Source organism: Cervus canadensis, chromosome 19 (assembly GCF_019320065.1).
Source record: "Cervus canadensis isolate Bull #8, Minnesota chromosome 19, ASM1932006v1, whole genome shotgun sequence".
Taxonomy (NCBI): Eukaryota; Metazoa; Chordata; class Mammalia; order Artiodactyla; family Cervidae; genus Cervus; species Cervus canadensis.
The window spans coordinates 34,715,529-34,728,296 of NC_057404.1; the positions used below are offsets into that span (position 1 = coordinate 34,715,529).

General features: G+C 35.9%; 1 protein-coding gene across 12 annotated transcripts in view; it reads left to right on the forward strand.

The window, feature by feature from the left end:
• The window catches only part of BMPR1B (bone morphogenetic protein receptor type 1B), a 421,370-nt gene that overhangs the window by 345,878 nt on the left and 62,724 nt on the right, over positions 1-12,768 (forward strand). Inside the window, exon 1 of one of the 12 annotated variants that reach the window (XM_043438652.1) lies at positions 6,706-6,717. The exons of 9 other annotated variants lie outside the window; for them this stretch is intronic. Coding sequence is in view for 1 of the 3 variants with exons in the window: in XM_043438641.1 (XP_043294576.1) it covers positions 7,233-7,239 (7 nt within the window). In the remaining 2 variants the exon portion in view is untranslated. Of the gene's footprint in view, positions 1-6,705; positions 6,718-7,080; positions 7,240-12,768 lie in introns of those variants that run through there. 2 more of the 12 variants (XM_043438647.1, XM_043438641.1) reach the window with 2 other exon arrangements.

Genomic DNA, 12,768 nt, shown 5'->3' on the forward strand with positions numbered 1-12,768 from the left:
CTTTTCATATATCTGTTGGCCATCTGCATTTCCTCTTTGGAAAAATGTCTCTTCAATTCTTCTGCCCATTTTTTAATCGGGTTGTTTGTTTTTTGATGTTCAGTTGTGTGAGTTGTTTATATATGTTGGATATTAATCCTCTAAATCTTCTCCCATTTAGTAAGTTGCCTTTTTGTTTTGTCAGTGCTTTTCTTTGCTTGTGCAGAAGCTTTTAAATTTAATTAGGTTCCATTTGTATATTTTTTATTTAATTTCCTTTAGGAAATGGATCAAAAAGTTATTGCTGTGATTTATGTAAAAAAGTGTTTTGCCTAAGTTTTTCTCTAGGAATTTTATATTATGTGATCTTACATTTGCATCTTTTATCCATTTAATTGCTCTGTTTTTAAATTGGTTCTAGATTCTGGTAGTCACTTTAAAACTTATGTTGCTGGGGTGAAAGATGTATCCTCTTCTGTGTTACAAACTTCACAGTCATTACCATCAAGTTTTAATCCATAGATTTCTGGAAAATCAAGGCAACTAGCATTTATTGGGAATTTACTCTGTCCTGTCAGTCACAGGGCCTATGCTAAGTGCTTTGTATAGAACTTCATTCAATCTTAGCAATAACTACAAGAGAAGTCGACATGATTACTCCTATTTTCAAGATGGAGAAATGGAGGTCTAGAGAAACGAGAGTTTTTCACAAGGTACACAGCTAATTAGCCATGCTGGGCGTGATCTCTAGCCCATGTGTCCTCTCCTCTGAGGGCTGTCCAGGTTACACTGGCATCACAGACAATGTTCAGAACCTTCCTTTCACACTCCTGTTTTAGTAACCTAAAAGGTAATTTACTTGAATTCACTCTGTCAAAGTGGGATCAAAATCTTTCTTGAGCTTGAAAAGTATATGTAGAGGGGACAGAGGAAGTGTCAGAAAAAATTTAGCTGCATTTTCGCATTATGTTTTCAATTAGTAAAAGTGGAGATTTTACCAAACAGCAATCACCATAGAAGATGCACACACTCCCCTCTCTGAAATAACATCATAATCATAGATATATATGAGATAGCATCGTAGCTTCCTTCACATTAGATAATCCTTGAAACCTTCATACTAGGAAAGGTGTTCCACATATGCGAGGAACAACTTATATGCCTGCCCATGCCAGGCACTGTTCTAGATGCTGAGGTTGTCGTGGTTTAAACCAAAGAGATATAACTCTTACTCTGTTAACATTTATATGCAAAATACATATTTCATTTGAGTGTTAGTAATAGCACATTTAAGACCTCATATAAGAAATACTGAGTTTCTCTGTACAATATTTTTAGGTGGGAGAGAAGATTTGCTAAGTGTATCCCTTGTTTAAGACCCTTCAGTGATAAAAAGTCTAACTTTTCCTACAAACAATAAATGCTGGAGAGGGTGTGGAGAAAAGGGAACACTCTTGCCCTGTTGGTGGGAAGGTAAATTGATACAGCCACTGTGGAAAACAATATGGAGTTTCCTTAAAAAAAACTAGGAATAAAACCACCATATGACCCAGCAATCCCAGTCCTAGGCATATACCCTGAGGAAACCAAAATTGAAAAAGACACATGTATACCATTGTTCCTTGCAACACTATTTATAATAGCTAGGGATTCCCTGGTGGCTCAGATGGTAAAGCGTCTGCCCGCAATGCGGGAAACCTGGATTCGATCCCTGGGTTGGGAAGACCTCCTGCAGAAGGAAATGGCAACCCTCTCTAGTACTCTTGCCTAGAAAATTCCATGGATGGAGGAACCTGGTGGGCTATAGTCCATGGGGTCGCAGAGTCAGACATGACTGAGCGACTTCACTTTCTTTTCTTTCTTTCTTACAATAGCTAGAACATGGAAGCAACCTAGATTTCCATCGACAGATGAATGGATAAAGAAGTTGTGGTACATATACACAGTGGAATATTAGTCATAAAAAGGAACTCATTTGAGTCAGTTCTAATGAGGTGGATAAACCTAGAACCTATTATACAGAGTGAAGTGAGTCAGAGAAAGATAAATATAATATTCTAACACATATATATGGAATCTAGAAAAATGGTACTGAAGAATTTATTTACAGGGCAGCAATGGAGAAACAGACATAGAGAAATAGACTTATGGACATGAGGAGAGGGTGAGATGTATGGAAAGAGTAACATGGAAACTTACATTACCTTATGTAAAATAGATAGCCAGTGGGAATTTGCTGTATGGCTAAGAAACTCAAACAGGGGCTCTGTACCAACCTAGAGGGGTGGGATGGGGAGGGAGACGGGAGAGAGCTTCAGAAGGGAGGGGATATGTGTATACCTATAGCTGATTCACCTTGAGGTTTTACAGAAAACAACAAAATTCTGTAAAGCAATTATTCTTCAATAAAATATAATTTTAAAAAAATCTAACTTTTCTTAATTCAGAATTGGCTGTTTCCTGCAGAATAACGGCTCTTTGGAGATCAAGAGACTTAAACTGTGGTCAGATCAAGACATGCACATAGTTAAAGTTAGAGAAAAGCTTGTCTCATCGTGGTCAGCCTTTCAGTATTCAATATGAAAAAAACACAGAACCATGTAGAAGAAACAGAAAATCCTGACTGTGATAGCTTACAACCAAAAAGCAAAGCAAGCAAATATCAACCAGAACTAATTAGTGCCACATTTAACAAATTCTTCTTCTTTTCTTAATTACTTTCCTGAGAATGTGAACTTTGTGTACCTGTTTATTTTACTTTCATATTAATTAATCACTTTTTGCTTTTCTCAAGTGCTTATCAGTATTTCATAACTGGCAGCGTCTAAATGGTGACAGCTTAATTTTCAGTGCGCTGTGTCATTTATGTTTTAATTGATCTCTAAATTTATATTAATGATTGCTTTCATATCTGGCACACATCATATTTTTGTGAGCTATCTAGTGTTTCCAGCTGCAAATCTCTCCTTAGATCTCTAAAGGGTTCAATAATATATATGTATTTTACTTATTTTTCCTTCTTAAAATTATCTCTCATGCTCATTCCCTTCTCTTCCACTATTGTTAACATTTCTTAGCTTATCTTAATATATACATAAATTTTATATATCTAGTGACCAGTAGTTTGTCATCTAGTATGGCAGTTCTCAAAAAATGATTCATAAAGATAGTAATAAGATTTATTATTAACATTTTCACTGATGATACAAAAGAGAAATAGTGGTTAGAACTGTTGATAGAACCTTAGCGCAAATGAAGACGGGGCATCAAACTGTACTTATATTCCTCACTGCCATGTATTCAGAGTAAAAACAAACCATCAGACACGCCACCTGACCAAACACCAAACCAGGTAACCAAACACCTACCACCCAACACCAAGCAAAAAGCTTTATTATTATTTAATAATACCTTGATTAGATAATATCCTGAATGAAGCTGTTAAAATTATAATGTTTATTAAATTCCAGCCTCTGAGTATATTTCTTTTTAATATTCTGTGTGACAAAATGTAGAGAATACATAAAGAAATTTTTCAGCATACTGAACATTAATGGTTACTTGACGACTTTTCTCATGAAAGGCAATTTTTACTATAAAGAATGACTGACAGACAAACTGTTGTTCTTCAGGCATGGGTATTTGCAGATGTATTCTCAAAAATGAACAGAGTGAACCTCTCACTTCAGGGAAAACAACTGACAGTATTTATTGCTAATGCTAAAATTCAAACTTTCAAACAAAATTCAGGATCTGGAAAGCTTACATCCACAGGATTGATCTGCATAACTGAGTGAACCAAGATTTTTTTCTCTAGACAACTAGTGCCCATTGTTTCATCTTCATGCATGTATAAAATCTTTTCAAAGTATATGACAGACAGTAGATTTTAATTTATCAGATTATGAAAATTTTATTGATAGGGTTTCACACTCGACTTGAATCTAACTTTGAAGAGATGTCTACTTGTCCAGTGTTTGTGTAGTACCCCAAAATAACCACTATTATGAAAAAAGTCTACTAAAATATAGGTCTTTTTCCAACTACAAATCTGTGGTCATACATTCTTCGTATATGTCAGACACAATATATTGCAATAGATATAATTCAGAAGCAGATACCCAGTTTCTTAAGTTTGACATTAAAGTGATTTGCAAAAATGTAAAACAGTACTACATTTTTTGTTTTTCTGAAAGCATGTTAAAATAAATGGGTTCCCAGGTATCACTAGTGATAAAGAACTCACCTGGTGATGCAGAAGACATAAAAGACGCAGGTTCGATCCCTGGGTTGGGAAGATTCCCTGGGGAAGGGCATGGCAACCCCCTCCGGCATTCTTGCCTGGAGAATCCCATGGACAGAGGGGCTTGGCAGGCTACAGTCCATGGGGTTGCACAGAGTTGGACATGACTGAAGCGACTTAGCACACACACATACATATTTAAAAACTGTTCAGTTTTAATTCCTAATTTAGTCAATGATAGCTGTTATCCATATAAATAAAAATATGTTCTTAATAATTTTTAATTAGGGAAAAGAATCTTGAGAGCAAAACATTTGTGAACTGCTGTCTAGCGGAGTCATTGCTTTTCAGAGTCACAGACCCGAGAGTTTACCTCCCACCTTTGTCTGCTGTTCACTTGTTTGTTTTCAGAAAAATAACCTCTCTGAGCCCTAGTCCCCTCATTTATAAAGTGAGCATTTTGAGGATTATATGAGATTTATCAACACGGAATTGGGGATAGATAAATGCTTTTTTTAATTAAATGCTTAATCCCCTTGAGACTCCTTGAAGTGGAAGTCCTGTTACTATGAAGTGTTTTGAGATTTAAAAAAAATTAAGAACTGACCTAAGGTCACACAGTTAATACAAGGCAGTACTGGGATTTTTATATTTTATTAATATAGTATTCAATACTCTCTTTTTAGGCTACAGATGCAAAAAAGAATGTGTATCAGCAATGTGAAAGTTATGTGGAACCATACTATGTCTGAAGTAGGAGGGAGGTTAGAGAACACTTTCCTACCATCTCCTTTTACTGATAAGGACATTCAGAGCACACAAATATATCATTGTGACCCCTGAATTGCTTTGAACCTGAAAGTATTTTTAACATAATTTTTATCATCCTTTCTTACCTCCCATTCTTCTTTGCTTGGCTGGACTAAAAGAACTCAATTATCTTTGGCAAGAACTATTCTTACCATCCCACACAGATGCCGATGTAAACAAAAGCACACAAAAATAAGAAAGAAGACAGAAAGGATATGGTAAATAACCATAACCTTCTGTGTCTACTGGCTGATCTGTTTTTATTTTGCTCATTATTTTGATTTGTTTAAACCTTGAGAACTCAGTATTTGTTGGAAATTTAGCTGAAGTAATTTAAGAAGGGGATGTTTGGGGAGACTCGACAAAAATAAAAAGTAATAAAAAAGACAGAAGGAGCCGGCCGTGTTTGGAACAGGAGAGTGTATATACCAGTCAGCGCCAGACAACCCATCTCCGCAGAACAGGCTGATAAGACTCCTGGCTAGCACTCATGTGGTAATTTCTAGAGAGGAAGGTGTAGTTCTCTACGACACATGCTAATGCTTCTCCCTCTCCTCACCCACAACCCATTGATACCTTATGGACACTGGCATTAAGGCTTGCTGCTGCCACTTTATTATGTTTATTCTTTCTTTGTTTCTTCATAGTTTGCTCCCTTTTTACTATTACTTCCTAGAATTGAAAACATGAACTTAATATACTGTATCAGAGTAAAATCCGGCCTTTATTTAAACATAGCTTATATAAATAATCAGCTCAAGGGAAGTGAAAGTTATTTCCAGGCTATTCTATGTGTTAGTTTAATTTTAGAAATTCCCTACTGCCGTTCAGTTTGGGCTGTTTGTCCTGTCACCTTTCCCCTTTCTCTAATATAATGCAATCTCTATTCAAATTTATTCAAATTCCTTTTTCAGTAAACTCATTAATGCAAGCCCACAAGCGTACATAATTTAGTATGCATGTAATATTCCCTAAATATGTAAAGATAGACATCAGCCTTAAAAAATCTGCCTGAAAGTAGATAGGTGAAGTCAGGGGCATCCATATATATAGCCATATTTATTATATAAAGTATGCGTACTTGTTATGAATGATTTTCTGTACTTGTTGCCAGATGGGCTTGGGTTGATTTTTATTCCTCCTGTCCATGACTAGTTATGCTGTTAGGCAGCGGGAGGTGAGATGCCATTTTTCCAAATTGTTTATTGAGTTAGGGGAGAGCTGCAAGTAGTTAGTGATAGAACATGTACTATTTTGGAATATTTGGGTCACCAGAGCAACCAGAGCAACTGCTTCTTTCTGCGCAGATTCTTTTCTTTAGAAACACTCAGTCACTCTCTGTTACCCATCCAGGGAATGCGGTCCTGGGAAAGCAGTCACCATGTGGCATTGCTATGTTATGGTGTGGACTCAGGGTCGTTTCCTTCACACTGAGTTTCTAATCTAGACAGGTATGTTTGGCCGAGTCTTTCCTTGTGATCTAATTCATTCATTGGCATTCCTTCCACAAACATATCCTGAAAACCTGTGTTTACTGTCCATGCTTTATTTGGTCAGTCATCACTGTGCCGGTTTTACAAACAAAACTTTCTGGACATTCTGGAGATTTCCAAGTTGATAGCAAAACTCGGGCTAGAAATCACAATTCCTTCACCTGTTTGGAATCCAGTTATCCTGTTATACGTGTGACTTGGCCTATTGTAAGATGAGTTGGTGCTTGGTTACATGTTTTGTATGTAAGTTACAACATTTTGATATAACGGCACAAGCATCTCAGGTTTTCCTTTCAGGGCTCCTTTGCACTTTCTTCCCAATATACTCATTTTCTCTTTGTCCTAAAATCCTTTTCCAGCTGGGCTGATCTAGCCTGGGAAAACTGCTCTTTGTTCATAACCCAGGAAGGAACAGATGAAGGCAAACCATTCTCTGTGAGAAACTGGTCTCGGCTGTGCATCTGGGTGTGTGAGAAGAGACGGGACCCAGCAGACAAATGGCAGGGTGGCTCCCCTGAGAGGACAAGTAAGGATGAAAGCTCCCAGTTAGGATGTGTGTGTTGAGTGGAGGGGCAAACAGAGACATTTCACACCTGGCGTTTCCTGTCTTCTCAGTGGGAATGGGAGGGAAGAAAGGAGACATCTGGATCTTCAAGAACAGTGAAGTTTTTGAGAAGCCATTGCGGGTTGGGAGATAAGAAGTGAGGATGGAAGGTAGGAGAGAGTCTCACATTTTTTCTTAGACAGGACTATTCTGCACATACACTCGAGTGGCGGGCCCCTGCCTTTGTTTTGCCCGTGCATTGTAGAATATTGTGGTGAAGACCTCCGGGTTTGCTGCTACTGAGAAGAAAAGTAAAGCTGAGAAACTTGGCTTGTGTAGATATGCAATTTAAAAGCACATTCATCAGCCACTGCCGGTTATGCTGCAGAAGTGGAGAGTGCCCCTGCTCTGAGCATCAGCTCTTGGTCTGATTCAGACCTTGGCTGATGGACTGAGGAAAGGAAAAATGCTCTAAACGTTTCTGTTTTTTGATTATTGCCTGGGGGAGAGTGTTCTGTAGTGAGACCTTGTTTGAGGTTTGGAAAATACTAGGGATACCTGGCAAGAAGATGCAAGTTTTATGGTAATAATTTGCTACTTGTGTATCTTCATTGTGAACATACTTGTAGGATGTATGTGTGTTTATGTGTGGGAGAGAAAAGGAAAGGTTATATAAAATAGTAAATCTTTGGAATGAATGTTTATATGATATGATTTTTTAAAGTCTAAATTGATATGTTATTAATGTCAATCATTAATAAAATCAGAAATCTGTGACTGTTAAGTCTCTTCAGTGGTAGGCAGAATTTTTCTGATCTTGATTCATTTAATAGCAAGAATTTCCTTCTAGTCACTAAAAAAGATTAAGAAGGTGTCACACTTAGGTTGCTTTTGAGTTTAATATAGGTACTGAATGGCTAACTACAGTTGTTGTTGTTGTTTTAAAACAGGCACTGGTAGTTTCAGAATTGAAATACTGTTTCCATCTTTTTGTCTCAGGCTTGGTTTCCTCAAAACCAGGTGGCTATTAATGTGAACCAGTTTTTCTTTTTTTTTGAACCAGTTTTTCTTAAGCATTTGTTACTGATATCCTTACGTTTGGTTTTTTGTGGGTTGTCATAGTTTTCATGATGTGACAAAAACTTAACATTTATTGATATCAAATATTTTATTGTTGTTCAGTCTGCTGAATTGCCAGTGAAGTAGAACAGAAGAGGTGATATTGAAGAAAACATTAAAGGTTTGCTAAGAGGTGGCAATAAATGTGGTATTACTAGCAGAGATGCTTTTGAACAATACTGCTAAGGAATAGGTCTAATGAGATTTGGGATGTTGCTTAGAATTAGTCAGCATTAGTGTAATGCTCTTTCAGGGGGCATTTGTAATGCCCACAAGAATGTGTCAGTGGAGTGATCAGATTCCAGGCGAACCTTCAGTTGCTTTGCGTAGTTGACATAACACACACCTGTGTGTTCTCTTCTCTGACCTCAAAATTGTTTTGAAAAACTTCTGACATCTGGAAGTGTGAAAAAGAGCAGATTTTGATTTGTTTTCTGACAAGTGGGAAGAATAAGTTCTAAATGTAGTATGTTTTACTTGTATATGGTACTTGCAGAAAGCGCCATGTTTTTCTCCTAGCCTTCTAATCAAGTATGGAATAAAACCTCCGAGTTACATGATAGACTAATATTTTTCTTGCAGCATTTTGACATGCTAGTGATGGAAATATGTATATACATACATATTTACATAATATTATAGATGTAGATAAATGAACAGTTGCACTCAGTTATATTTCTTTTTCTTGGAAGGAGTCATTTAGGAATTTTCTATCAAAACAAATTGTGAATAGGAATAGTGCTGATAAGAAAACTGGCCCAGTTCAACTTTACCTTTTACATAGTGAAAGGTAAAGCTTTCCTTGATAACATATATTTGCTCAGCCTCAGTATTACCATAAATGCTGTCACTTAAAAGAAAATATCAAGTATCAATAAATTTTCTTTGAACTCGAACTACTCTGCAATAACTTTGGTAACTGAATCAGTTGGTCTTTTAAAATATATGCTCTGTGTTTTATATATTATTTTATAAAATAAAGTGCTTAATGATTTTGTATGCTCTGGTATCCTAGATTGATTTTTATTAAATCTGCAGATTTTTCTTTTCACAATTAAGCTTCACTTGGTTTGGCATCAAGCAGCTTATTCTTTGCAATCTATTTAATTGAATAGCTTCTGCTGTTTATCCTAAAATGCAGATAAATGGCTTTCAGCACACTGTTTATAGTTTAATAGTTCCTGAAGTGAGTCAACATTATCTGCTAGCGTCTACATGTCATAACTAATGATCTCTCTGCTTACACTTTCTTGCTGGTGAGGAGACACTGAACTCTCTAGAGGGGAAAGCCCTGAACACTTGGTGGTGGGGGGCTTATTTTTATGGTGCCTATTGAACAGCTTTCCCCCCGCTTATTGGTATGAAATGGGAAGAGAAATATTTCCTTTACCATGATTTCAACTGCACAAAAGCGATCACAAAGTCCTGTATTCTAAGGACTGGGGTGGAAAATTGGGGGGATGTAGGTACTAGAGGGATTTATTTTATTCCAGATTTTCTCTCTAATTAATAATTGCACAATTTTGATCCTTTCCTGGCCAGGCTGTTTGATGTGATGGTAGAGAAGGAGAACCACCAGGAAATTTTCATGTTATCACCAAATAGTTACTGTGGTTTCAGTGATGAAAGCAAATAGTTTTTTGTCTGCTAAGAAAGATGAGAAGAAAATAAGTAACCTTCATTGTTGAAAATAAATAACCATCATTTATCACAAGTGAGGTCTATTCATTCTGAAAGAACCGCATGCTCTTTCTTTAAGGAAAAAACAAAACAAAAGTCAATGAGATTTCACTCCTATTGAGCAGGCTTGATGGCTGTTACAGTTAAAGCTGACAAAGTTTTGCCAATCTCTGATTCATTACATAATGACAGTTCTTGCATCCCATATGAAATATCTGACTTTTTAGGTAGGGAATAGGACCTTCTGTAGGTGAACTTAAAGAAAGCTTTCTTAATAACTGAAAAACAAATTCTTTAATTTTGGTAAAATATTTTGCTTGATCTTAAATATTCTTTGTCAAAGTGGGAAACTTTCTAACTGAAGTGGTCATTTAAAATAGCTACTCTTCTTTTCTCCTATATTAATGTTATTACTTATTGTTGGGAGTACTTTGGTCATTTAAATAGAACATGATTAAGTATATATTTTTTATTACTCTGATACTGAAATTTAAAATCATATACCAACTTATCAAAATATTTCAGGGTGAAAAAAAATTATATAGAGAGATATGTCTGCCTTTTGTTGGTGTGGTTGAGAATAACCATATATGAGAGAGTTACTTGTAGCAGCTTAGATTCAGGGTTTTTTTGCGGGGGGCGGGGGTGGGGGGGTGGTTACTTGATTTGGTTATACCATATTGATAATTATTTTAAAAAAGAGAAAGGAAACATTTTTACTTTAGAATATGATGTTTGGGCAGGTAATTTTTGGCATCATTGAGGAGTTACAAGTTGGATAAAGAACTACAAAGAAGGAAAATTTGAAGGTAAAATCAGACTTTTCAAAACCTGGGCCACTTAGTCTGCTAGGCTTTATACAATTGCAAAATTTAAAAAGTAAGATTGCTTTTGAAGAATGTTTTGAAAACTGAAGACATTTGTTTATTGAAAGAGGGAAAACTTGAGAAACATCAGGCCAGAATGTTCCGATGTATGTCATACCCAGATTTAAGATAACAAAATCATTACAATAACATAGTCTCAATTCAGATCTTTCCTTGGTGTTTCTTCTCAAACATCAATAAGACTTTTGCCTTTGGCAACCTTATTCCAAAAAATCAAACAAAACTGATGGTGGTTCAGAATCTCAATACTGTTTTAATGGTCAATTAAGTATAATTTCAGAAAAAAAATTTTTTTGTCTTAAAACATCAGTAATCTAGGTATATATTTTGCTAGTCATATAAGTACCCAGAACCCAATTCAGTCTTCTTGTTTAGTTCAGATGCACAGACCAGAGTATGGGAATAGTTAGGAAAATATTAATACAGCGTTTTGTGGCATACTACCACAAACCTAGGTCTTTCTCCAGTTAGCCTTACAGTGTTATCTGGAACTTTAAATGCAGTATTGTCTTTAACACTGCTGCCCACAAATATAAAGGAAAGCTCTAAGACTTGTCAGATTCTAATGAGAATGCTTTTATGACCATAGAAATTTTCTTTGACCCTATTACTCCTAATATATATCATATGGAATTTTTCTAGTATTTTATATATTGCTTTTCTTAATAGGTAATTAGTGTCTAATTAATGAAAACAAAATATTGTTAAACATTTTAGTATATACTTTATATGTAAAATTTTAAATTGATGTATTTTCTTCATTTCAACTCTTTTTATATATAAATGAATGTTTTGTTTCTTAACCATCTGCTACTAGGAAAGCGTGTTTGGTTTTTGGGTAGGTTTTTAGATTATTTAAAATGGCATGGACACTGGCCTAGAGGACAGATGGTTTTGTGTTTATCTAGAGTGTAAATGGAAAAATAGTGAAAATTTTGGTATGAGTGAATGGTCAGCAGCCCTTTTATGACAAAAGAACAACAATAACAGAAAAAATAACTTTTATTCACTCTCCTGGATTAGATTTTAAGGTTTATGAGTTAGTGGCCATTTCTTCTTCACCTCTATGAAATCAGAGTGCTTTATAGATAGCTTTGTGTATGATAAATATTTCTTAAGTCAATTTGGACTTGCTAGCAATTTAATGCTGGTTAAAATAAATATTTTATGCTGTCTTAAGCCACCCATGATGAATAAGATAGTTGTGTTTCAAATATAAATTTTATATAAAAAATTCTGAGTCAAGTCCAGTGATATGGTGAACTTGATAAAAAGATAAAATTAATGGTAATCATTTGGTTTCAGTTTTGCCAACAAAAGAAGTTAGACATCTAAACAGGTAAACCTCTTTATAGAAAGATTTTTAAATGTTTGTGTAGCTGATCAATTTGTGAAGTTATGCTTATTTTTAAATAAACCCAAGAGTTGCATGTTGATGTACCATTCTAAATGTCAAAAGGATAATGTCAAAAATAGATTTCTAGACACTTGAATGTTGTATGTTTTTCTGCCTTGCGTATAATCAGAGGCAGCCTTGAACCATCTGGAAATGTTACATAATACGCTGTGGTCACTGACTTTTTTCTTTTCTTTTTATTTATTTTTTTGATTCTAAGGTTTCCTTTCTCTTCCACCTTTCCACTGTCATATGCCATGTATCTTGAACCTAGCTCAGTGCCTCACCAGAATAATCTCTCTTGCCAGCTCATAATCAAAGGGAGTACTGAGAAAAACAGCTGAGCTGTATTAGGCAACCACCGTCTGGACTGCGTTTCTTAACTGGTGAATAACACATCACAGGTGCAGGATTAGAGCTGCCTACGGTGCTGGGCCCTTCAGTGGACGCCCCTAGCAGTTCTGTGCATCCTCCTCATGTCTCATCCCAGGGAACCTGGCAACGATCTTAGCAAGCGTACAGAAATCACGAGTGAGTAGTGGGAGATGCTTTTTATCTTACCCAGGCTGTTTATCCCCCTCCAGAAATGTAAGCCAGACCAGTTAAGATGCTTCTGG